Genomic DNA, 26409 nt, shown 5'->3' with positions numbered 1-26409 from the left:
CTTTAGCAGCCTCTCTCACTAACCTATCCTCACTTTGTTTCACTATATATTTCTTTCAGTCTTGTGTTGCCCTGGGGTCACTCGGCTGCACCATTTTGGGGTGCCCTGTGCCCTAGATTTGTACCCCCCAAAATGTTAGGGACTTGCCCGACTAATGAGGTCACCTGGACGCGGTGGGCAAGCCGTTACTTATGGCCATAAATAAGCGAAGAACCTCGCTAAAAATGCAAAATTTTATTGCAAAATGTTTAAATTGGGAGTTTAATTTGTGCACCTGCACCTTTGACTTTGTATGCAGTTCTACTGAAAGGTCTCCGCAGGGTCGCACCTCTCAATTGGTGTGCACCCCAGGACCCCACCCCTGTATATCTAATGCCGTGTATTTCCATACACATTAGAAGGCCAGAGACCCCTTCTGCGCCTGGTGGTAGCACCCACGCCCACCTGTCCTATATATTGGTTTTAATTAGGTTCCTGACATTTCTTAGAATGCATGCAGAGCAAGGTGAGACCTGCACAAATGTTTAATGGATTATCAGATGGGGGGGTGCATTTCTGGGTTGTGGGCCCCCCTGGACTGGTGTGGCTGTTTGGCCTCAGGAGCAACACAAATTAACACTTATTTTCATATTCACTTTCATCCCTATTGTGTGTTTTATTTCAATGTAATTTATTTCTCACCTTTACCTCTCACTACTTCACCTCTCACTACTTTATCTCTCATTTTTTTACCTCTCACTTACTTACCCCTGCTATCTTTAGCAGCCTCTCTCACTAACCTATCCTCACTTTGTTTCACTATATATTTCTTTCAGTCTTGTGTTGCCCTGGGGTCACTCGGCTGCACCATTTTGGGGTGCCCTGTGCCCTAGATTTGTACCCCCCAAAATGTTAGGGACTTGCCCGACTAATGAGGTCACCTGGACGCGGTGGGCAAGCCGTTACTTATGGCCATAAATAAGCGAAGAACCTCGCTAAAAATGCAAAATTTTATTGCAAAATTTTTAAATTGGGAGTTTAATTTATGCACCTGCACCTTTGACTTTGTATGCAGTTCTACTGAAAGGTCTCCGCAGGGTCGCACCTCTCAATTGGTGTGCACCCCAGGACCCCACCCCTGTATATCTAATGCCGTGTATTTCCATACACATTAGAAGGCCAGAGACCCCTTCTGCGCCTGGTGGTAGCACCCACGCCCACCTGTCCTATATATTGGTTTTAATTAGGTTCCTGACATTTCTTAGACTGCATGCAGAGCAAGGTGAGACCTGCACAAATGTTTAATGGATTATCAGATGGGGGGGGTGCATTTCTGGGTTGTGGGCCCCCCTGGACTGGTGTGGCTGTTTGGCCTCAGGAGCAACACAAATTAACACTTATTTTCATATTCACTTTCATCCCTATTGTGTGTTTTATTTCAATGTAATTTATTTCTCACCTTTACCTCTCACTACTTCACCTCTCACTACTTTATCTCTCATTTTTTTACCTCTCACTTACTTACCCCTGCTATCTTTAGCAGCCTCTCTCACTAACCTATCCTCACTTTGTTTCACTATATATTTCTTTCAGTCTTGTGTTGCCCTGGGGTCACTCGGCTGCACCATTTTGGGGTGCCCTGTGCCCTAGATTTGTACCCCCCAAAATGTTAGGGACTTGCCCGACTAATGAGGTCACCTGGACGCGGTGGGCAAGCCGTTACTTATGGCCATAAATAAGCGAAGAACCTCGCTAAAAATGCAAAATTTTATTGCAAAATTTTTAAATTGGGAGTTTAATTTGTGCACCTGCACCTTTGACTTTGTATGCAGTTCTACTGAAAGGTCTCCGCAGGGTCGCACCTCTCAATTGGTGTGCACCCCAGGACCCCACCCCTGTATATCTAATGCCGTGTATTTCCATACACATTAGAAGGCCAGAGACCCCTTCTGCGCCTGGTGGTAGCACCCACGCCCACCTGTCCTATATATTGGTTTTAATTAGGTTCCTGACATTTTTTAGACTGCATGCAGAGCAAGGTGAGACCTGCACAAATGTTTAATGGATTATCAGATGGGGGGGGTGCATTTCTGGGTTGTGGGCCCCCCTGGACTGGTGTGGCTGTTTGGCCTCAGGAGCAACACAAATTAACACTTATTTTCATATTCACTTTCATCCCTATTGTGTGTTTTATTTCAATGTAATTTATTTCTCACCTTTACCTCTCACTACTTCACCTCTCACTACTTTATCTCTCATTTTTTTACCTCTCACTTACTTACCCCTGCTATCTTTAGCAGCCTCTCTCACTAACCTATCCTCACTTTGTTTCACTATATATTTCTTTCAGTCTTGTGTTGCCCTGGGGTCACTCGGCTGCACCATTTTGGGGTGCCCTGTGCCCTAGATTTGTACCCCCCAAAATGTTAGGGACTTGCCCGACTAATGAGGTCACCTGGACGCGGTGGGCAAGCCGTTACTTATGGCCATAAATAAGCGAAGAACCTCGCTAAAAATGCAAAATTTTATTGCAAAATTTTTAAATTGGGAGTTTAATTTGTGCACCTGCACCTTTGACTTTGTATGCAGTTCTACTGAAAGGTCTCCGCAGGGTCGCACCTCTCAATTGGTGTGCACCCCAGGACCCCACCCCTGTATATCTAATGCCGTGTATTTCCATACACATTAGAAGGCCAGAGACCCCTTCTGCGCCTGGTGGTAGCACCCACGCCCACCTGTCCTATATATTGGTTTTAATTAGGTTCCTGACATTTCTTAGACTGCATGCAGAGCAAGGTGAGACCTGCACAAATGTTTAATGGATTATCAGATGGGGGGGTGCATTTCTGGGTTGTGGGCCCCCCTGGACTGGTGTGGCTGTTTGGCCTCAGGAGCAACACAAATTAACACTTATTTTCATATTCACTTTCATCCCTATTGTGTGTTTTATTTCAATGTAATTTATTTCTCACCTTTACCTCTCACTACTTCACCTCTCACTACTTTATCTCTCATTTTTTTACCTCTCACTTACTTACCCCTGCTATCTTTAGCAGCCTCTCTCACTAACCTATCCTCACTTTGTTTCACTATATATTTCTTTCAGTCTTGTGTTGCCCTGGGGTCACTCGGCTGCACCATTTTGGGGTGCCCTGTGCCCTAGATTTGTACCCCCCAAAATGTTAGGGACTTGCCCGACTAATGAGGTCACCTGGACGCGGTGGGCAAGCCGTTACTTATGGCCATAAATAAGCGAAGAACCTCGCTAAAAATGCAAAATTTTTAAATTGGGAGTTTAATTTGTGCACCTGCACCTTTGACTTTGTATGCAGTTCTACTGAAAGGTCTCCGCAGGGTCGCACCTCTCAATTGGTGTGCACCCCAGGACCCCACCCCTGTATATCTAATGCCGTGTATTTCCATACACATTAGAAGGCCAGAGACCCCTTCTGCGCCTGGTGGTAGCACCCACGCCCACCTGTCCTATATATTGGTTTTAATTAGGTTCCTGACATTTCTTAGACTGCATGCAGAGCAAGGTGAGACCTGCACAAATGTTTAATGGATTATCAGATGGGGGGGTGCATTTCTGGGTTGTGGGCCCCCCTGGACTGGTGTGGCTGTTTGGCCTCAGGAGCAACACAAATTAACACTTATTTTCATATTCACTTTCATCCCTATTGTGTGTTTTATTTCAATGTAATTTATTTCTCACCTTTACCTCTCACTACTTCACCTCTCACTACTTTATCTCTCATTTTTTTACCTCTCACTTACTTACCCCTGCTATCTTTAGCAGCCTCTCTCACTAACCTATCCTCACTTTGTTTCACTATATATTTCTTTCAGTCTTGTGTTGCCCTGGGGTCACTCGGCTGCACCATTTTGGGGTGCCCTGTGCCCTAGATTTGTACCCCCCAAAATGTTAGGGACTTGCCCGACTAATGAGGTCACCTGGACGCGGTGGGCAAGCCGTTACTTATGGCCATAAATAAGCGAAGAACCTCGCTAAAAATGCAAAATTTTATTGCAAAATGTTTAAATTGGGAGTTTAATTTGTGCACCTGCACCTTTGACTTTGTATGCAGTTCTACTGAAAGGTCTCCGCAGGGTCGCACCTCTCAATTGGTGTGCACCCCAGGACCCCACCCCTGTATATCTAATGCCGTGTATTTCCATACACATTAGAAGGCCAGAGACCCCTTCTGCGCCTGGTGGTAGCACCCACGCCCACCTGTCCTATATATTGGTTTTAATTAGGTTCCTGACATTTCTTAGACTGCATGCAGAGCAAGGTGAGACCTGCACAAATGTTTAATGGATTATCAGATGGGGGGGTGCATTTCTGGGTTGTGGGCCCCCCTGGACTGGTGTGGCTGTTTGGCCTCAGGAGCAACACAAATTAACACTTATTTTCATATTCACTTTCATCCCTATTGTGTGTTTTATTTCAATGTAATTTATTTCTCACCTTTACCTCTCACTACTTCACCTCTCACTACTTTATCTCTCATTTTTTTACCTCTCACTTACTTACCCCTGCTATCTTTAGCAGCCTCTCTCACTAACCTATCCTCACTTTGTTTCACTATATATTTCTTTCAGTCTTGTGTTGCCCTGGGGTCACTCGGCTGCACCATTTTGGGGTGCCCTGTGCCCTAGATTTGTACCCCCCAAAATGTTAGGGACTTGCCCGACTAATGAGGTCACCTGGACGCGGTGGGCAAGCCGTTACTTATGGCCATAAATAAGCGAAGAACCTCGCTAAAAATGCAAAATTTTATTGCAAAATTTTTAAATTGGGAGTTTAATTTGTGCACCTGCACCTTTGACTTTGTATGCAGTTCTACTGAAAGGTCTCCGCAGGGTCGCACCTCTCAATTGGTGTGCACCCCAGGACCCCACCCCTGTATATCTAATGCCGTGTATTTCCATACACATTAGAAGGCCAGAGACCCCTTCTGCGCCTGGTGGTAGCACCCACGCCCACCTGTCCTATATATTGGTTTTAATTAGGTTCCTGACATTTCTTAGACTGCATGCAGAGCAAGGGGAGACCTGCACAAATGTTTAATGGATTATCAGATGGGGGGGTGCATTTCTGGGTTGTGGGCCCCCCTGGACTGGTGTGGCTGTTTGGCCTCAGGAGCAACACAAATTAACACTTATTTTCATATTCACTTTCATCCCTATTGTGTGTTTTATTTCAATGTAATTTATTTCTCACCTTTAAATCTCACTACTTCACCTCTCCCTACTTTATCTCTCATTTTTTTACCTCTCACTTACTTACCCCTGCTATCTTTAGCAGCCTCTCTCACTAACCTATCCTCACTTTGTTTCACTATATATTTCTTTCAGTCTTGTGTTGCCCTGGGGTCACTCGGCTGCACCATTTTGGGGTGCCCTGTGCCCTAGATTTGTACCCCCCAAAATGTTAGGGACTTGCCCGACTAATGAGGTCACCTGGACGCGGTGGGCAAGCCGTTACTTATGGCCATAAATAAGCGAAGAACCTCGCTAAAAATGCAAAATTTTATTGCAAAATTTTTAAATTGGGAGTTTAATTTGTGCACCTGCACCTTTGACTTTGTATGCAGTTCTACTGAAAGGTCTCCGCAGGGTCGCACCTCTCAATTGGTGTGCACCCCAGGACCCCACCCCTGTATATCTAATGCCGTGTATTTCCATACACATTAGAAGGCCAGAGACCCCTTCTGCGCCTGGTGGTAGCACCCACGCCCACCTGTCCTATATATTGGTTTTAATTAGGTTCCTGACATTTCTTAGACTGCATGCAGAGCAAGGTGAGACCTGCACAAATGTTTAATGGATTATCAGATGGGGGGGTGCATTTCTGGGTTGTGGGCCCCCCTGGACTGGTGTGGCTGTTTGGCCTCAGGAGCAACACAAATTAACACTTATTTTCATATTCACTTTCATCCCTATTGTGTGTTTTATTTCAATGTAATTTATTTCTCACCTTTACCTCTCACTACTTCACCTCTCACTACTTTATCTCTCATTTTTTTACCTCTCACTTACTTACCCCTGCTATCTTTAGCAGCCTCTCTCACTAACCTATCCTCACTTTGTTTCACTATATATTTCTTTCAGTCTTGTGTTGCCCTGGGGTCACTCGGCTGCACCATTTTGGGGTGCCCTGTGCCCTAGATTTGTACCCCCCAAAATGTTAGGGACTTGCCCGACTAATGAGGTCACCTGGACGCGGTGGGCAAGCCGTTACTTATGGCCATAAATAAGCGAAGAACCTCGCTAAAAATGCAAAATTTTATTGCAAAATTTTTAAATTGGGAGTTTAATTTGTGCACCTGCACCTTTGACTTTGTATGCAGTTCTACTGAAAGGTCTCCGCAGGGTCGCACCTCTCAATTGGTGTGCACCCCAGGACCCCACCCCTGTATATCTAATGCCGTGTATTTCCATACACATTAGAAGGCCAGAGACCCCTTCTGCGCCTGGTGGTAGCACCCACGCCCACCTGTCCTATATATTGGTTTTAATTAGGTTCCTGACATTTCTTAGACTGCATGCAGAGCAAGGTGAGACCTGCACAAATGTTTAATGGATTATCAGATGGGGGGGGTGCATTTCTGGGTTGTGGGCCCCCCTGGACTGGTGTGGCTGTTTGGCCTCAGGAGCAACACAAATTAACACTTATTTTCATATTCACTTTCATCCCTATTGTGTGTTTTATTTCAATGTAATTTATTTCTCACCTTTACCTCTCACTACTTCACCTCTCACTACTTTATCTCTAATTTTTTTACCTCTCACTTACTTACCCCTGCTATCTTTAGCAGCCTCTCTCACTAACCTATCCTCACTTTGTTTCACTATATATTTCTTTCAGTCTTGTGTTGCCCTGGGGTCACTCGGCTGCACCATTTTGGGGTGCCCTGTGCCCTAGATTTGTACCCCCCAAAATGTTAGGGACTTGCCCGACTAATGAGGTCACCTGGACGCGGTGGGCAAGCCGTTACTTATGGCCATAAATAAGCGAAGAACCTCGCTAAAAATGCAAAATTTTATTGCAAAATTTTTAAATTGGGAGTTTAATTTGTGCACCTTTGACTTTGTATGCAGTTCTACTGAAAGGTCTCCGCAGGGTCGCACCTCTCAATTGGTGTGCACCCCAGGACCCCACCCCTGTATATCTAATGCCGTGTATTTCCATACACATTAGAAGGCCAGAGACCCCTTCTGCGCCTGGTGGTAGCACCCACGCCCACCTGTCCTATATATTGGTTTTAATTAGGTTCCTGACATTTCTTAGACTGCATGCAGAGCAAGGGGAGACCTGCACAAATGTTTAATGGATTATCAGATGGGGGGTGCATTTCTGGGTTGTGGGCCCCCCTGGACTGGTGTGGCTGTTTGGCCTCAGGAGCAACACAAATTAACACTTATTTTCATATTCACTTTCATCCCTATTGTGTGTTTTATTACAATGTAATTTATTTCTCACCTTTACCTCTCACTACTTCACCTCTCACTACTTTATCTCTCATTTTTTTACCTCTCACTTACTTACCCCTGCTATCTTTAGCAGCCTCTCTCACTAACCTATCCTCACTTTGTTTCACTTTATATTTCTTTCAGTCTTGTGTTGCCCTGGGGTCACTCGGCTGCACCATTTTGGGGTGCCCTGTGCCCTAGATTTGTACCCCCCAAAATGTTAGGGACTTACCCGACTAATGAGGTCACCTGGACGCGGTGGGCAAGCCGTTACTTATGGCCATAAATAAGCGAAGAACCTCGCTAAAAATGCAAAATTTTATTGCAAAATTTTTAAATTGGGAGTTTAATTTGTGCACCTTTGACTTTGTATGCAGTTCTACTGAAAGGTCTCCGCAGGGTCGCACCTCTCAATTGGTGTGCACCCCAGGACCCCACCCCTGTATATCTAATGCCGTGTATTTCCATACACATTAGAAGGCCAGAGACCCCTTCTGCGCCTGGTGGTAGCACCCACGCCCACCTGTCCTATATATTGGTTTTAATTAGGTTCCTGACATTTCTTAGACTGCATGCAGAACAAGGTGAGACCTGCACAAATGTTTAATGGATTATCAGATGGGGGGGGGTGCATTTCTGGGTTGTGGGCCCCCCTGGACTGGTGTGGCTGTTTGGCCTCAGGAGCAACACAAATTAACACTTATTTTCATATTCACTTTCATCCCTATTGTGTGTTTTATTTCAATGTAATTTATTTCTCACCTTTACCTCTCACTACTTCACCTCTCACTACTTTATCTCTCATTTTTTCACCTCTCACTTACTTACCCCTGCTATCTTTAGCAGCCTCTCTCACTAACCTATCCTCACTTTGTTTCACTATATATTTCTTTCAGTCTTGTGTTGCCCTGGGGTCACTCGGCTGCACCATTTTGGGGTGCCCTGTGCCCTAGATTTGTACCCCCCAAAATGTTAGGGACTTGCCCGACTAATGAGGTCACCTGGACGCGGTGGGCAAGCCGTTACTTATGGCCATAAATAAGCGAAGAACCTCGCTAAAAATGCAAAATTTTATTGCAAAATGTTTAAATTGGGAGTTTAATTTGTGCACCTGCACCTTTGACTTTGTATGCAGTTCTACTGAAAGGTCTCCGCAGGGTCGCACCTCTCAATTGGTGTGCACCCCAGGACCCCACCCCTGTATATCTAATGCCGTGTATTTCCATACACATTAGAAGGCCAGAGACCCCTTCTGCGCCTGGTGGTAGCACCCACGCCCACCTGTCCTATATATTGGTTTTAATTAGGTTCCTGACATTTCTTAGACTGCATGCAGAGCAAGGTGAGACCTGCACAAATGTTTAATGGATTATCAGATGGGGGGGTGCATTTCTGGGTTGTGGGCCCCCCTGGACTGGTGTGGCTGTTTGGCCTCAGGAGCAACACAAATTAACACTTATTTTCATATTCACTTTCATCCCTATTGTGTGTTTTATTTCAATGTAATTTATTTCTCACCTTTACCTCTCACTACTTCACCTCTCACTACTTTATCTCTCATTTTTTTACCTCTCACTTACTTACTACTGCTATCTTTAGCAGCCTCTCTCACTAACCTATCCTCACTTTGTTTCACTATATATTTCTTTCAGTCTTGTGTTGCCCTGGGGTCACTCGGCTGCACCATTTTGGGGTGCCCTAGATTTGTACCCCCCAAAATGTTAGGGACTTGCCCGACTAATGAGGTCACCTGGACGCGGTGGGAAAGCCGTTACTTATGGCCATAAATAAGCGAAGAACCTCGCTAAAAATGCAAAATTTTATTGCAAAATTTTTAAATTGGGAGTTTAATTTGTGCACCTGCACCTTTGACTTTGTATGCAGTTCTACTGAAAGGTCTCCGCAGGGTTGCACCTCTCAATTGGTGTGCACCCCAGGACCCCACCCCTGTATATCTAATGCCGTGTATTTCCATACACATTAGAAGGCCAGAGACCCCTTCTGCGCCTGGTGGTAGCACCCACGCCCACCTGTCCTATATATTGGTTTTAATTAGGTTCCTGACATTTCTTAGACTGCATGCAGAGCAAGGTGAGACCTGCACAAATGTTTAATGGATTATCAGATGGGGGGGTGCATTTCTGGGTTGTGGGCCCCCCTGGACTGGTGTGGCTGTTTGGCCTCAGGAGCAACACAAATTAACACTTATTTTGGTACTTATGTAGTAACTGGGCTGCCGATTTTTTGATTGTATGCCTTAAGTTAAGGCATACAATCAGATGCGATGCGATGCGATATCGCATCGCATCGCATCCGATATCGCATCCGATATCGGATGCGATGACCCGATTTTTCCATAGGAATCAATGTTAAAATGATTCCTATGGAAAAATGGGTCCTTTTCATACCCCTACTATCCAAGTGGGCATGGAGTTGGATATAAACCTGTGGCGAGCGTAGCGAGCCACCGAGCCCGAAGCGTGGCGAGCGAAGCGAGCCCCGCGAGGGGACGGTATTCGTCCCCTCGCGGGGCTCGCTTCGCTCGCCACGCTTCGGGCTCGGTGGCTCGCTACGCTCGCCACAGGTTTATATCCAACTCCATGCCCACTTGGATAGTAGGGGTATGAAAAGGACCCATTTTTCCCATTGAATTCCATGTTAAAATGGACTCAGTCCATTTTAACATTGATTCCTATGGAAAAATCGGGTCATCGCATCGCATCGCATCGCATCGAATCGCATGGTCGCATGCGATGCGATGCGATCTCCCGATCCGACCCGATTTAGAAATCGGCAGCCCAGTTACTACATAAGTACCCTTATTTTCATATTCACTTTCATCCCTATTGTGTGTTTTATTTCAATGTAATTTATTTCTCACCTTTACCTCTCACTACTTCACCTCTCACTACTTTATCTCTCATTTTTTTACCTCTCACTTACTTACCCCTGCTATCTTTAGCAGCCTCTCTCACTAACCTATCCTCACTTTGTTTCACTATATATTTCTTTCAGTCTTGTGTTGCCCTGGGGTCACTCGGCTGCACCATTTTGGGGTGCCCTGTGCCCTAGATTTGTACCCCCCAAAATGTTAGGGACTTGCCCGACTAATGAGGTCACCTGGACGCGGTGGGCAAGCCGTTACTTATGGCCATAAATAAGCGAAGAACCTCGCTAAAAATGCAAAATTTTATTGCAAAATTTTTAAATTGGGAGTTTAATTTGTGCACCTGCACCTTTGACTTTGTATGCAGTTCTACTGAAAGGTCTCCGCAGGGTCGCACCTCTCAATTGGTGTGCACCCCAGGACCCCACCCCTGTATATCTAATGCCGTGTATTTCCATACACATTAGAAGGCCAGAGACCCCTTCTGCGCCTGGTGGTAGCACCCACGCCCACCTGTCCTATATATTGGTTTTAATTAGGTTCCTGACATTTCTTAGACTGCATGCAGAGCAAGGTGAGACCTGCACAAATGTTTAATGGATTATCAGATGGGGGGGTGCATTTCTGGGTTGTGGGCCCCCCTGGACTGGTGTGGCTGTTTGGCCTCAGGAGCAACACAAATTAACACTTATTTTCATATTCACTTTCATCCCTATTGTGTGTTTTATTTCAATGTAATTTATTTCTCACCTTTACCTCTCACTACTTCACCTCTCACTACTTTATCTCTCATTTTTTTACCTCTCACTTACTTACCCCTGCTATCTTTAGCAGCCTCTCTCACTAACCTATCCTCACTTTGTTTCACTATATATTTCTTTCAGTCTTGTGTTGCCCTGGGGTCACTCGGCTGCACCATTTTGGGGTGCCCTGTGCCCTAGATTTGTACCCCCCAAAATGTTAGGGACTTGCCCGACTAATAAGGTCACCTGGACGCGGTGGGCAAGCCGTTACTTATGGCCATAAATAAGCGAAGAACCTCGCTAAAAATGCAAAATTTTATTGCAAAATTTTTAAATTGGGAGTTTAATTTGTGCACCTGCACCTTTGACTTTGTATGCAGTTCTACTGAAAGGTCTCCGCAGGGTCGCACCTCTCAATTGGTGTGCACCCCAGGACCCCACCCCTGTATATCTAATGCCGTGTATTTCCATACACATTAGAAGGCCAGAGACCCCTTCTGCGCCTGGTGGTAGCACCCACGCCCACCTGTCCTATATATTGGTTTTAATTAGGTTCCTGACATTTCTTAGACTGCATGCAGAGCAAGGTGAGACCTGCACAAATGTTTAATGGATTATCAGATGGGGGGGTGCATTTCTGGGTTGTGGGCCCCCCTGGACTGGTGTGGCTGTTTGGCCTCAGGAGCAACACAAATTAACACTTATTTTCATATTCACTTTCATCCCTATTGTGTGTTTTATTTCAATGTAATTTATTTCTCACCTTTACCTCTCACTACTTCACCTCTCACTACTTTATCTCTCATTTTTTTACCTCTCACTTACTTACCCCTGCTATCTTTAGCAGCCTCTCTCACTAACCTATCCTCACTTTGTTTCACTATATATTTCTTTCAGTCTTGTGTTGCCCTGGGGTCACTCGGCTGCACCATTTTGGGGTGCCCTGTGCCCTAGATTTGTACCCCCCAAAATGTTAGGGACTTGCCCGACTAATGAGGTCACCTGGACGCGGTGGGCAAGCCGTTTCTTATGGCCATAAATAAGCGAAGAACCTCGCTAAAAATGCAAAATTTTATTGCAAAATTTTTAAATTGGGAGTTTAATTTGTGCACCTGCACCTTTGACTTTGTATGCAGTTCTACTGAAAGGTCTCCGCAGGGTCGCACCTCTCAATTGGTGTGCACCCCAGGACCCCACCCCTGTATATCTAATGCCGTGTATTTCCATACACATTAGAAGGCCAGAGACCCCTTCTGCGCCTGGTGGTAGCACCCACGCCCACCTGTCCTATATATTGGTTTTAATTAGGTTCCTGACATTTCTTAGACTGCATGCAGAGCAAGGTGAGACCTGCACAAATGTTTAATGGATTATCAGATGGGGGGGTGCATTTCTGGGTTGTGGGCCCCCCTGGACTGGTGTGGCTGTTTGGCCTCAGGAGCAACACAAATTAACACTTATTTTCATATTCACTTTCATCCCTATTGTGTGTTTTATTTCAATGTAATTTATTTCTCACCTTTACCTCTCACTACTTCACCTCTCACTACTTTATCTCTCATTTTTTTACCTCTCACTTACTTACCCCTGCTATCTTTAGCAGCCTCTCTCACTAACCTATCCTCACTTTGTTTCACTATATATTTCTTTCAGTCTTGTGTTGCCCTGGGGTCACTCGGCTGCACCATTTTGGGGTGCCCTGTGCCCTAGATTTGTACCCCCCAAAATGTTAGGGACTTGCCCGACTAATGAGGTCACCTGGACGCGGTGGGCAAGCCGTTACTTATGGCCATAAATAAGCGAAGAACCTCGCTAAAAATGCAAAATTGTATTGCAAAATTTTTAAATTGGGAGTTTAATTTGTGCACCTGCACCTTTGACTTTGTATGCAGTTCTACTGAAAGGTCTCCGCAGGGTCGCACCTCTCAATTGGTGTGCACCCCAGGACCCCACCCCTGTATATCTAATGCCGTGTATTTCCATACACATTAGAAGGCCAGAGACCCCTTCTGCGCCTGGTGGTAGCACCCACGCCCACCTGTCCTATATATTGGGTTTTAATTAGGTTCCTGACATTTCTTAGACTGCATGCAGAGCAAGGTGAGACCTGCACAAATGTTTAATGGATTATCAGATGGGGGGGTGCATTTCTGGGTTGTGGGCCCCCCTGGACTGGTGTGGCTGTTTGGCCTCAGGAGCAACACAAATTAACACTTATTTTCATATTCACTTTCATCCCTATTGTGTGTTTTATTTCAATGTAATTTATTTCTCACCTTTACCTCTCACTACTTCACCTCTCACTACTTTATCTCTCATTTTTTTACCTCTCACTTACTTACCCCTGCTATCTTTAGCAGCCTCTCTCACTAACCTATCCTCACTTTGTTTCACTATATATTTCTTTCAGTCTTGTGTTGCCCTGGGGTCACTCGGCTGCAGAGGCGGATTGGCCCACCGGGAAACCGGGCTATTTCCCGGTGGGCCGGCCGATATCACACCAGAACCGGCTGCCTCACTCCCTGGCTGGGCCGCGTTATGCCCACATCCAATATGGCCGCGGGAGGGCTGCTGTGCATGCGCGGCCGCACGCAGCTCCTCCCGCGGTTCTTTGCTGCCCAGTCTGCCGGATGTCATCGCGCCGTCGCTTGTGCCTCTGCCGGGCGCCCTGTTCAAATCCCTGGCCCTGCTGGGCTCGCATAGCTGCCTGTGTCGGGCGCCCGACTCTCACCTCTGCTCCCCTCAGTGATAGACAGCTGCAGAGCTGCCAGCAGCTGACCAGTGTAATTTGTATCTGAAGCTGGAGAAAAGGACGGGCAGACTACACTACAAGAAAGGGCAGAAGGCACATTCAGTCGCACACAGGCTGAATGCTGGAGTTTTGCCGATCACTGGTCCTGCGGTGCCCCTAAGGTGAGGGTTGCTGGAGGGGGGTTTGCAGTTGTATACTCACTGCTATATACCCTCTGCAAGCAGGTAACTCCAGCATGTGCAAGTTACCTACATGACTCCCTGCTTCTCTCATCCTCTCTGCCTGACTCCGCACTCTCTCTGCATCTCTGCCTCACCCCCATATCTGTATGCCTGACCCCTCTCTCTGCTCTGCCTGATCTGTCCGACCCCCTCTCTGTTACCTCTCTCTCTGCCTACACTGCTCTCTCCCCTCTATCTCTCTGCCTGATCCCCCCCCCCCCCACTCTATCTTTCTCTTTGCCCGCTCCCCTCTAACCCCTCTGTCTGGTATCCCCCCCCCTCTCTCTCTGCCTTAACATGCATTGCTCTCCCAAACATCTCTCTCTCTGCTTAGTTCCCCTATTGCTCCCTCTCTCTCAGGGCAGGCGCCACCACTAGGCAGCTCTAGGCATTTGCCTAGGGCGCCGGCACCTGGAGGGCGGCAGTTCGCCCCTCACCCCCAGCGAACTGTGTAAAAAACCTGCGGGCCCGGCGTCCCTGCAGTGTTGGGGCGGTCAGGGGTGTCCGTGCCGTAGGGGTACCTGCGGCGCCATCATGTGTATAAAGCTGGCTGCGGCCGGCGGGGTCCCTGTAGTGAATAGAAAATAACTAGCGCTATGCGCGCGGCAGGGACCCCGCCGGCCGCAGCCAGCTTTATACACATGACGGCACCGCAGGTACCCCTACGGCACGGACACCCCTGACCGCCCCAGCACTGCAGGGACGCTGGGCCCGCAGGTTTTTTACACAGGTACCACATCCCCCCGACACCGGGGCGCCCCCACCCCGACTCGCCTGGGGCGCTCCGGTGCCTTGCACCAGCCCTGCTCTCTCTCTATATAATCCCCCTCCCATCCCTGTGCCACTGGTCCTCTCTCTAGCTGTTCTGGGAGGCTGGCTTTGCACCACTGGACCTCACCCTGCCGCTAATCCCAACCAGACAATGCCGCCACTGTACCTCTACCTTCCATTGCTGGGCACCCAGATGGGATGCACCTTGCTCTTACCCCTGCCACCTCTGGATCCCTGCTATCTCTCAACTTTGTCCACCACTGTCACTCTCCCTGTCCCCGGCTGTCCCTTTCCCTGTCCCCAGCTGTCACTTTTACTGTCCCGACTGTGTGATATAGCGCAGGCTGCAGGAGTGCATAAGTGTGATATAGCGCAGGCGGCAGGGGAGCGCTTCAGTGTGATATAGCGCAGGCGGCAGGGGGAGGGAGCGCATCCGTGTGATATAGCACAGGCGGCAGGGTGAGGGAGCGTGTCAGTGTGATATAGCGCAGGCGGCAGGGGGAGGGAGCGTGTCAGTGTGATATAGCGCAGGGGGCGCGTCAGTGTGATATAGCGCAGGCGGCAGGGGGAGGGAGCGCGTCAGTGTGATATAGCGCAGGGGGGAGGGAGCGTGTCAGTGTGATAGAGCGCAGGGGGAGGGAGTGTAATAGAGCACAAGGCGCGGAAGTATGATGCAGTGCAAGGTGAAGGGAGTGTGTGATATAGCGCATGAGGAAGCAGTGTGAGGCCAGTGTGTTTGTGTCTCTTCCTATTGAGGCCATTATTATTATTATTATTTTTTCCCTGTCGGGTCCAATGTGTTTTACCTGTAGGTAAAATGTTTTTGTTTGTATTTTCCTGTGAAATGTCAATGTTCAAATGGGGGCCAGTGTGTTTTATTTATGCCAATTGAGGCCAATATGTTTTTCCTGTAGGGGCGAATGGGTTTGTTTTGTTTTTTTTTCTCCAGTGGGGGGACAATGTTTGTGACAGTGAGCATCTCATTCCTTATATTAGTATGCTTTATAGTGGCAATAGTATAAAGTCACATTTAAAACTAGTAAAAGACTCAAGGAAGGCTGCAATTGTCTAGCTCAGTATCCCACCCCTCTTGACAGACTCCACCCCTCAACAGGCTCCGCCTTCATTAGGGCTGCTCCGAGAAATTTCCCGGGCTGGTTTTCCATCCCAATCCGCCCCTGCTCGGCTGCACCATTTTGGGGTGCCCTGTGCCCTAGATTTGTACCCCCCAAAATGTTAGGGACTTGCCCGACTAATGAGGTCACCTGGACGCGGTGGGCAAGCCGTTACTTATGGCCATAAATAAGCGAAGAACCTCGCTAAAAATGCAAAATTTTATTGCAAAATTTTTAAATTGGGAGTTTAATTTGTGCACCTGCACCTTTGACTTTGTATGCAGTTCTACTGAAAGGTCTCCGCAGGGTCGCACCTCTCAATTGGTGTGCACCCCAGGACCCCACCCCTGTATATCTAATGCCAGGGGCGGATCCAGGATAAAATGACAGGGGGGGCACATGATAAAAAAGGGTTTGGGTGGGGGAGGGGCGGTGTTAGTGGTGCCAGTGTACATGCTAAGAGAGCGGCAGGAGAGGGTGGGAATGGAATTAAAAATAGGCCCTGGCATTTAAAGTACGCAGGCCCACCATGGCGACAAAAGTGAAGGATGTAGTTGTGCGCGCACCGAAGGCGCGCTCCGGAAAAGGGTGTGTGGCCACTCAACAGGGGGCGTGTCAACACCATATACAACTTCTACACATTATGCAACAAAATACTAGACCCCATTATACTTGCCCCTTACACATGATGCCAAATGGAATGAGCCAAAATTGACATAATGCCACATGGATTGTGTCAAAATTCACATAATGCCACATGGATTGAGCCAAAATTTACATAATAACACACACGGATTAAGCCAAAATTCACATAATGCCAAATGGATTGTGTCAAAATTCACATAATGCCACACGGATTGAGCCAAAAGCATAAAATGACATACGGATTGAGCCAAAATTCACATAATGCCACATGGATTGAGCCAAAATTCACATAATGCCACATGGATTGGGCCAAAATTCACATAATGCCACATGGATTGGGAAAAAATTCACATAATGCCACACGGATTGAGCCAAAATTCACATAATGCCACATGGATTGGGAAAAAATTCACATAATGCCACACGGATTGAGCCAAAATTCACATAATGCCACATGGATTGAGCCAGAATTCACATAATGCCACACGGATTGAGACAAAATTCACATAATGCCACATGGATTGAGCCAGAATTCACATAATGCCACACAGATTAAGCAAAAATTCACAATACACTTCATAAACAGGGACATTGTCCACCAAAGGCTCGCATAAAACATTTACACCATAATGTCCATTACACGTTAAGTTACACGCCATTATGTCCATTATGTGTTATGCCAAACACCATAATGCCTATTAAAAATTATGCTACATAAGTGCTGCTTCTCTACATGCTCATTGCCAAGGGTTCCATGCTCATTGCCAGAGGTTCCATGCTCATTGCCATGTGGGATTACATGCTCATTGCCAAGGGGGAATACATGCTCGTGGTAAACGGGGGACAGCCGCCGCCAGGCAGAAGTGATAGCCACTGACAGTGGCAGAGCCTGGCTGTATTCAGAGCACTGCAGGTCCCGGCTATTTGAAATAATACCCCTTTCACACCAGAAAATGCATTCCCAGGTTGGCCCCTTTTACACCAGCCTAGTCCCTGCATTTTCTGGTGTGAGGGGGAGAGAAAACCACCCCTCCCCCCTTTAACCAGTTATCTCATTTAACCGGCTATATCTTCGGAACCAACTGACCCATTTACATGAGACAGGTATTATATTGAAGAACTTTTGAGTGGGCTTTGAATGATTTTGGTCCAGTGAAACTGGAACGTTTGGTTCGAGAGTAATCTGTCCTCAAAGAACATGAACAGCCATGAAATTACATTTCAAAAATAAAAAAATCGGTTTACACACAATATCTCTGGAACCGATTGACCAATTTGGTATCATATTGAAGGCCCAGCGATTTGGAATTGAATGAAATCAACCATAAGCTTCTGTGATGCCAGGGCGGGAACTGGCAGCCGTCGGAATCGGGTGGGGGTCGGAATTGACGGGTCCCATATTATCCTATGGGGAAAAAACGTTACAGGTTTGCCAGGAGATATCACCGGTTCCCCGGGGGCTAGAGACACGGGGCTGGGCTCGTTGGAAAGCCCTGGTCCTCAGCTACAAAATAAATGACAGGGGGGGCACGTGCCCGGGTGCCCCCCCCCTGAATCCGCCACTGTCTAATGCCGTGTATTTCCATACACATTAGAAGGCCAGAGACCCCTTCTGCGCCTGGTGGTAGCACCCACGCCCACCTGTCCTATATATTGGTTTTAATTAGGTTCCTGACATTTCTTAGACTGCATGCAGAGCAAGGTGAGACCTGCACAAATGTTTAATGGATTATCAGATGGGGGGGTGCATTTCTGGGTTGTGGGCCCCCCTGGACTGGTGTGGCTGTTTGGCCTCAGGAGCAACACAAATTAACACTTCTTTTCATATTCACTTTCATCCCTATTGTGTGTTTTATTTCAATGTAATTTATTTCTCACCTTTACCTCTCACTACTTCACCTATCACTACTTTATCTCTCATTTTTTTACCTCTCACTGACTTACCCCTGCTATCTTTAGCAGCCTCTCTCACTAACCTATCCTCACTTTGTTTCACTATATATTTCTTTCAGTCTTGTGTTGCCCTGGGGTCACTCGGCTGCACCATTTTGGGGTGCCCTGTGCCCTAGATTTGTACCCCCCAAAATGTTAGGGACTTGCCCGACTAATGAGGTCACCTGGACGCGGTGGGCAAGCCGTTACTTATGGCCATAAATAAGCGAAGAACCTCGCTAAAAATGCAAAATTGTATTGCAAAATTTTTAAATTGGGAGTTTAATTTGTGCACCTTTGACTTTGTATGCAGTTCTACTGAAAGGTCTCCGCAGGGTCGCACCTCTCAATTGGTGTGCACCCCAGGACCCCACCCCTGTAGATCTATAGAATGTGTCAGTTAGGAATTAATGTAGCACATGTTTAAAAAGAAATGCAGTTGAAATCCAGACCGCCAAAATCCCGGCACTTTGGAGAATAAATTAGTGTGCCGAGCGTAGTGAGGCACCGGGACCGCTGCGTGGGCCCGGTGGGCGTGGGCGGTCTGGATTCTGGCGTCGGGATTTTGACTGCCGGGATTACGACCACCAGGATTTCGTAACAATCCCGTTTAAAAATGTTAAGAGTTAATAGTGACTGCACCTGTGCACCAGCTAGGTGGTCTGGGAAATGTGACAGTTAGTAATGACTACACCTGTGCACCAGCTAGGTGGTCTGGGAAATGTGACAGTAATGACTGCACCTGTGCACCAGCTAGGTGGTCTGGGAAATTTGACAATTAGTATTGGCTGCACCAGTGCACTAGCTAGGTGGTCTGAGGAATGTGACAGTTAGTAATGACGTTACTTGTGTAGTTTCACGGCGCCGCCGCTGCGCGCACAGTCTGTTTGAAACCAACTCCACGCCAACATGGATAGTGGGGGTATGAAAAGGTCGAAGGACACGTACCGCTGCCCCTTGCGGGGCTCGCTGCGCTCGCCACGCTTCGGGTTGGCGTGGATAGTGGAATTTACAAGGTCGACAGCTGTTGCGTCGACTAGTGCCACTGTGGACAGGTTTTAATAGCGCAGGGCCGTAACTAGGGGGGGGCTGGGGGGTCACGCGCACCGGGCGCTGGAGGTGAGGGGCGCTGTGAGGTCCGGGAAGCCAGAGCTCCGGACCTCACAGTATTTGTGTAAATATGCCAGGGGAAGTGAGACATGACGTCTCCTTCCCCTGACGAGCGAGCGTCCTATCGCGGCGCCTCACGGGGGCGGGGGCTGACGACGCGGCCAGCGTGATTATGTGGAGACGCCGCGCGCGCCAAGCCCGTCCGCCCTCCCTCCCGCCGAGTGAAGGAGCTTCCCGGCCACCCTCCTGCCCACCGAGTGAAGGAGCTGCCCGCCCTGCCACCCGCTAAGTGAAGGAGCTGCCTGCCCTCCCACCCGCTAAGTGAAGCCCTGCCTGACGCCGCACCCCACACCTGAGCAGGGGCTGTCGAGCAAGGGCTGTCTCTGGAGAGAGTCCAGACTCCGGAAAGGGGTGCAGGCAGCGGAGTTGGCATTTTTAAAAAGGTGAGCAGAATGTGTCTTCGTTGTCCCTGTATTGCCAGCATTGTCCCTGTATTCAATACAGGGACAATGCTGCCAATACAGGGACAATGCTGCCAATACAGGGACAATGCTGCCAATACAGGGACAATGCTGGCCTGTATTGGCAGCATTGTCCCTGTATTGGCAGCATTGTCCCTGTATTGGCAGCATTGTCCCTGTATTGGCAGCATTGTCCCTGTATTGGCAGCATTGTCCCCGTATTGGCAGCATTGTCCCCGTATTGCCAGCATTGTCCCCGTATTGGCAGCATTGTGCCCGTATTGGCAGCATTGTGCCCGTATTGGCAGCATTGTGCCCGTATTGGCAGCATTGTCCCTGTATTGGCAGCATTGTCCCTGTATTGGCAGCATTGTCCCTGTATTGGCAGCATTGTCCCTGTATTGGCAGCATTGTCCCTGTATTGGCAGCATTGTCCCTGTATTGGCAGCATTGTCCCTGTATTGGCAGCATTGTGCCCGTATTGCCAGCATTGTGCCCGTATTGCCAGCATTGTCATTGCATTGCCAGCATTGTCATTGCATTGCCAGCATTGTGCCCGTATTGCCAGCATTGTCATTGTATTGCCAGCATTGTGCCAGTATTGTCATTGTATTGCCAGCATTGTGCCCGTATTGCCAGCATTATCATTGTATTGCCAGCATTGTGCCAGTATTGTCATTGTATTGCCAGCATTGTGCCCGTATTGCCAGCATTATCATTGTATTGCCAGCATTGTGCCAGTATTGTCATTGTATTGCCAGCATTGTGCCCGTATTGCCAGCATTATCATTGTATTGCCAGCATTGTGCCAGTATTGTCATTGTATTGCCAGCATTTTGCCCATATTGCCAGCATTGTGCATCTGATTGTGTGATTTTTTTGGACCTCGACCAAAATCATTTCAAACTTCCGGACTCCATCAAAAATTACTTGCCTACCCCTGCTGTAGCGGCATGTTACTTTGACTCCGTCCATCTCCTACTAGCGCGGCTGCAGGAAGCGCTGATGACTTCGAAAAGACTTGCCGGACGCTGATTGGCTGAATTCAGCCAATCAGCGTCCGGCAAGTCTTTTTAAAGTCATCAGCGCTTCCCGCCGCAGCGCTAGTAGGAGACGGACGAAGACAGTCAAAGTAAGATGCGGCTGCGGCTTCAAAGGTGAGAGGACTGTGCGGGGAGGGGGGGGGGTCTCCGGCGCCAGGGACAAGGCGTCATTTGGTCGGTCCCCCCTGTCAGCTGCTAACTAAGCAGCGGGGAATAAACGCTGTGCGCATGCGCACAGCGTCTATTCCCGCAGCCAGGGGGCTGGGGGCATGGCTAGAGGCTCACAGAGCCTCTGGGTCATGCCCCCATAGCGGCAAAATGGGGGCGTGGCCTCGCGGGAGAGCAGCGATTTATAGGCCACGCCCCCAAATTAGGCCACGCCCCCGAAAATTTCGGCGCGCCTACGGCGCGCAGCAGCACCACTAGGGGGGGGGGGGCACCAAAAGACTGCCTTGCCCCGGGCGCCGGAAACCCTAGTTTCGGCCCTGAATAGCGTACCCCTAGACCCAACTAAGTTTAGATGCTTTAGCGTCTAAATTTAGATGTACCCCTAGTCCCAACTAAATTCAAAGGCTTTAGCGTCTAAGTCCAGAAACCCCCGCTTCTTAGCGGCTAGCAGGTAGTCCGGTTTTCAGACGCTAAAGCGTATAAGTTTTAGCGTCTGCATGGGGGACACGACCCCTTCGTAGCGGCTAGCAGGTATAATGCGCTACAATGGACACACACAGTATAATGCACTACAATGGACACACACACACACACAGTATACTGCACTACAATGGACACACACAGTATAATGCACTACAATGGACACACACAGTATAATGCACTACAATGGACAGACACAGTATACTGCACTACAATGGATACAGTCCAGTGAATAAAGTTATATAGCGAACCCTCGTCAAGTCCATCATGGCACCCATAACACCAAGGAGAGCACCAAACTCACCATGTTGTTCCACAAAGCGATGGCCATCTCCGCGTGTCCCCTCTCACTGAAGTGGAAGCAGTCGGCAGAGAAGAAGCTGACGTCCGGTTCTCCGTGCTGGTGTATAGAGGTGAGATACAGTGAATTACAGAAGCTTATAGTATGTGTTCCTGTATGACATCATAAAGTACTATACACGTTCATGCCATGTACAATGTATCACAGAATAACTAAGACAATTAATATAAGGGCAGATCCTGGACTGGAGTCACTGGATCACAGACACAGATTTAGGTTAAACTAAAGGGGTGTACTGTACACATGGACTGTAGCTGGGAGATTCCGACTAACCAATTTTGTAAAGTCGCTGCTGGTTACGGTGACCAACTCATCCCTTTAATCCGGGACACATATTAATTACACAGGTTCTGTGGCAGTTCAAAACCAGGTGAATTGGAGTCTTGAGGTGTGGCAGTTTAAAACCAGGTGAAAGCCAGCCACAGAACCTGTGTAATTAATATGTGTCCCAGATTAAAGGGATGAGTTTGTAACCCTACAGCTGTGCGAAGAGGGGGGAAATGAATTTGGAATCACTGAGACTTACTCGGATCTGCGATGGCTTTGGGGAGATCGGGACCCTCATTCCCAATGGGGCACTCGCAGAAAATGCTAGCTCGCCGCCCACAAACAGCCAACGTATGTCCTGTAATCACAGCCCGTCACTGGCTCTGATCATAGGGAGGGTTCCCGCGAGCATGCTGCAGCACATGGGCGGTCACCGGGGTTACGAATTTGCAGCCCTGCGATTCAGTCTGAATCAGCTGCAATGTGCAGTCCAGCACACATCGGAGTGGATGTCAGAGGATGACATCACTGTCACTGTATTACACAGTTATCTCTGTCTCTCTGTAGCATCCTGCATCTCTATTTCAGACCATGGTTGAATATACGGAATATAATATGGAAACTACACGTATTAATGACACTATTAATATATATAATGAAAGCAGTGGGTTCTGCCCCTGCTGCCCGAGGACAGGGTAATGGAAAGAAGATCATGGCACATGGCGGGTGGTACATGACTTACATGGTCCACGGGCACCACAGTATTTCTGAAGAATGGCTGCGCCACCGCGGCAAAGTCTTCCCGGCCCTGGTATTTCTCAGCCAAGGCAGCAACTTCTATCTGATTGGACAACAAGAGAAGGTGAGATAATAGTCAGACATGTAACAGACAGTAGCAGATCCCCGGCAGCAGATCACCGGCCTGACGTCACATCACACAGGTCACTAGATGCCGGTGATCTGATGTAACTGTAGCACCAGCAGCAGATCACCGGCCAGTCGTCACGTCACACAGGTCACTAGAAGCTGGTGATCTAATGTAACTGTAGCACCAGCAGAAGATCACCGGCCTGACGTCACATCAGACAGGTCACTAGATGCCGGTGATCTGATGTAACTAACACCAGCAGCAGATCACCGGCCAGTCGTCACGTCACACAGGTCACTAGAAGCTGGTGATCTAATGTAACTGTAGCACCAGCAGCAGATCACCGGCCTGACGTCACTTCACACAGGTTACTAGATGCCGGTGATCTGATGTAACTGTAGCACTGGCAGCAGATCACCGGCCTGACGTCACATCACACACAGGTTACTAGGTGCCGGTGATCTGATGAAACTGTAGTACCAGCAGCAGATCACCGGCCTGACGTCACATCACACAGGTTACAAGGTGCCGGTGATCTGATGTAACTGTAGCACCAGCAGCAGATCACCGGCCTGACGTCACATCACACACAGGTTACTAGGTGCCGTGATCTGATGTAACTGTAGCACCAGCAGCAGATCACCGGCCTGACATCACGTCACACGTGTTACTAGGTGCACATGATCTAATGTAACTGTAGCACTGGCAGCAGATCACCGGCCTGACATCACGTCACACGTGTTACTAGGTGCACATGATCTAATGTAACTGTAGCACCAGCAGCAGATCACCGGCCTGACGTCACGTCACACGTGTTACTAGGTGCACATGATCTAATGTAACTGTAGCACCAGAAGCAGATCACCGGCCTGATGTCACATCACACAGGTCACTAGGTGCCGGTGATCTGATGTAACTGTAGCACCAGCAGCAGATCACCGGCCTGACGTCACATCACACAGGTCACTAGATGCCAGTGATCTGATGTAACTGTAGCACCAGCAGCAGATCACTGGCCTGACGTCACATCACACACAGGTCACTAGATGCCGGTGATCTGATGTAACTGTAGCACCAGCAGCAGATCACTGGCCTGACGTCACATCACACACAGGTCACTAGGTGCCGGTGATCTGATGTAACTGAAACACCAGCAGCAGATCACCGGCCTGACGTCACATCTTACAGGTAACTAGATGCCGGTGATCTAATGTAACTGTAGCACCGGCAGCAGATCACCGGCCTGACGTCACATCACACACAGGTTACTAGGTGCCGGTGATCTGATGTAACTGTAGCAACAGCAGCAGGTCACCGGCCTGACGTCACATCACACAGGTAACTAGATGCCGGTGATCTAATGTAACTGTAGCACCAGCAGCAGATCACCGGCCTGACGTCACATCACACAGGTCACTAGATGCCGGTGATCTGATGTAACTGTAGCAGATCCCCGGCAGCAGATCACCAGCCTGACGTCACATCACACAGGTCACTAGATGCCGGTGATCTGATGTAACTGTAGCACTGGCAGTAGATCACCGGCCTGACATCACGTCACATGTGTTACTAGGTGCACATGATCTAATGTAACTGTAGCAACGGCAGCAGATCACCGGCCTGACGTCACATCACACAGGTCACTAGATGCCGGTGATCTGATGTAACTGTAGCACCAGCAGCAGATCACCGGCCTGACGTCACATCACACAGGTCACTAGATGCCGGTGATCTGATGTAACTGTATCACCAGCAGCAGAGCACCGGCCTGACGTCACATCACACAGGTTACTAGATGCCGGTGATCTGATGTAACTGTAGCACCAGCAGCAGATCACCACACAGGTTACTAGATGCCGGGGATCTGATGTAACTGTAGCACCGGCAGCAGATCACCGGCCTGACATCACGTCACACGTGTTACTAGGTACACATGATCTAATGTAACTGTAGCACTGGCAGCAGATCACCGGCCTGACATCGCGTCACACGTGTTACTAGGTGCACATGATCTAGTGTAACTGTAGCACCGGCAGCAGATCACCGGCCTGACGTCACATCACACACAGGTCACTAGATGCTGATGATCTGATGTAACTGTAGCACCGGCAGCAGATCACCGGCCTGACGTCACATCACACAGGTTACTAGATGCCGGTGATCTGATGTAACTGTAGCACCGGCAGCAGATCACCGGCCTGACGTCACATCACACACAGGTTACTAGGTGCCGGTGATCTGATGAAACTGTAGTACCAGCAGCAGATCACCGGCCTGACGTCACATCACACAGGTTACAAGGTGCCGGTGATCTGATGTAACTGTAGCACCAGCAGCAGATCACCGGCCTGACGTCACATCACACACAGGTTACTAGGTGCCGTGATCTGATGTAACTGTAGCACCAGCAGCAGATCACCGGCCTGACATCACGTCACACGTGTTACTAGGTGCACATGATCTAATGTAACTGTAGCACCAGAAGCAGATCACCGGCCTGACGTCACATCACACAGGTCACTAGGTGCCGGTGATCTGATGTAACTGTAGCACCAGCAGCAGATCACCGGCCTGACGTCACATCACACAGGTCACTAGATGCCAGTGATCTGATGTAACTGTAGCACCAGCAGCAGATCACTGGCCTGACGTCACATCACACACAGGTCACTAGGTGCCGGTGATCTGATGTAACTGAAACACCAGCAGCAGATCACCGGCCTGACGTCACATCTTACAGGTAACTAGATGCCGGTGATCTAATGTAACTGTAGCACCGGCAGCAGATCACCGGCCTGACGTCACATCACACACAGGTTACTAGGTGCCGGTGATCTGATGTAACTGTAGCAACAGCAGCAGGTCACCGGCCTGACGTCACATCACACAGGTAACTAGATGCCGGTGATCTAATGTAACTGTAGCACCAGCAGCAGATCACCGGCCTGACGTCACATCACACAGGTCACTAGATGCCGGTGATCTGATGTAACTGTAGCAGATCCCCGGCAGCAGATCACCAGCCTGACGTCACATCACACAGGTCACTAGATGCCGGTGATCTGATGTAACTGTAGCACTGGCAGCAGATCACCGGCCTGACATCACGTCACATGTGTTACTAGGT

General features: G+C 48.5%; 1 protein-coding gene across 1 annotated transcript in view; it reads right to left on the bottom strand.

The window, feature by feature from the left end:
• Window positions 1-26409, bottom strand: part of LOC146062843 (phospholipase B1, membrane-associated-like) — a 172952-nt gene that overhangs the window by 4388 nt on the left and 142155 nt on the right. The window contains exons 54-55 of the mRNA XM_083174849.1: window positions 23157-23255; window positions 22091-22186 (exon numbers count right to left, since the gene is read on the bottom strand). Of these exons, the coding sequence (XP_083030975.1) occupies window positions 22091-22186; window positions 23157-23255 (195 nt within the window). The remainder of the gene's footprint in view (window positions 1-22090; window positions 22187-23156; window positions 23256-26409) is intronic.

The sequence above is a fragment of the Crinia signifera genome, chromosome 3 (assembly GCF_055691185.1).
Source record: "Crinia signifera chromosome 3, ASM5569118v1, whole genome shotgun sequence".
Lineage (NCBI taxonomy): Eukaryota > Metazoa > Chordata > Amphibia > Anura > Myobatrachidae > Crinia > Crinia signifera.
Note: the sequence above shows the minus strand (reverse complement) of the source record. Positions and strands in the feature narration are given on the sequence as shown.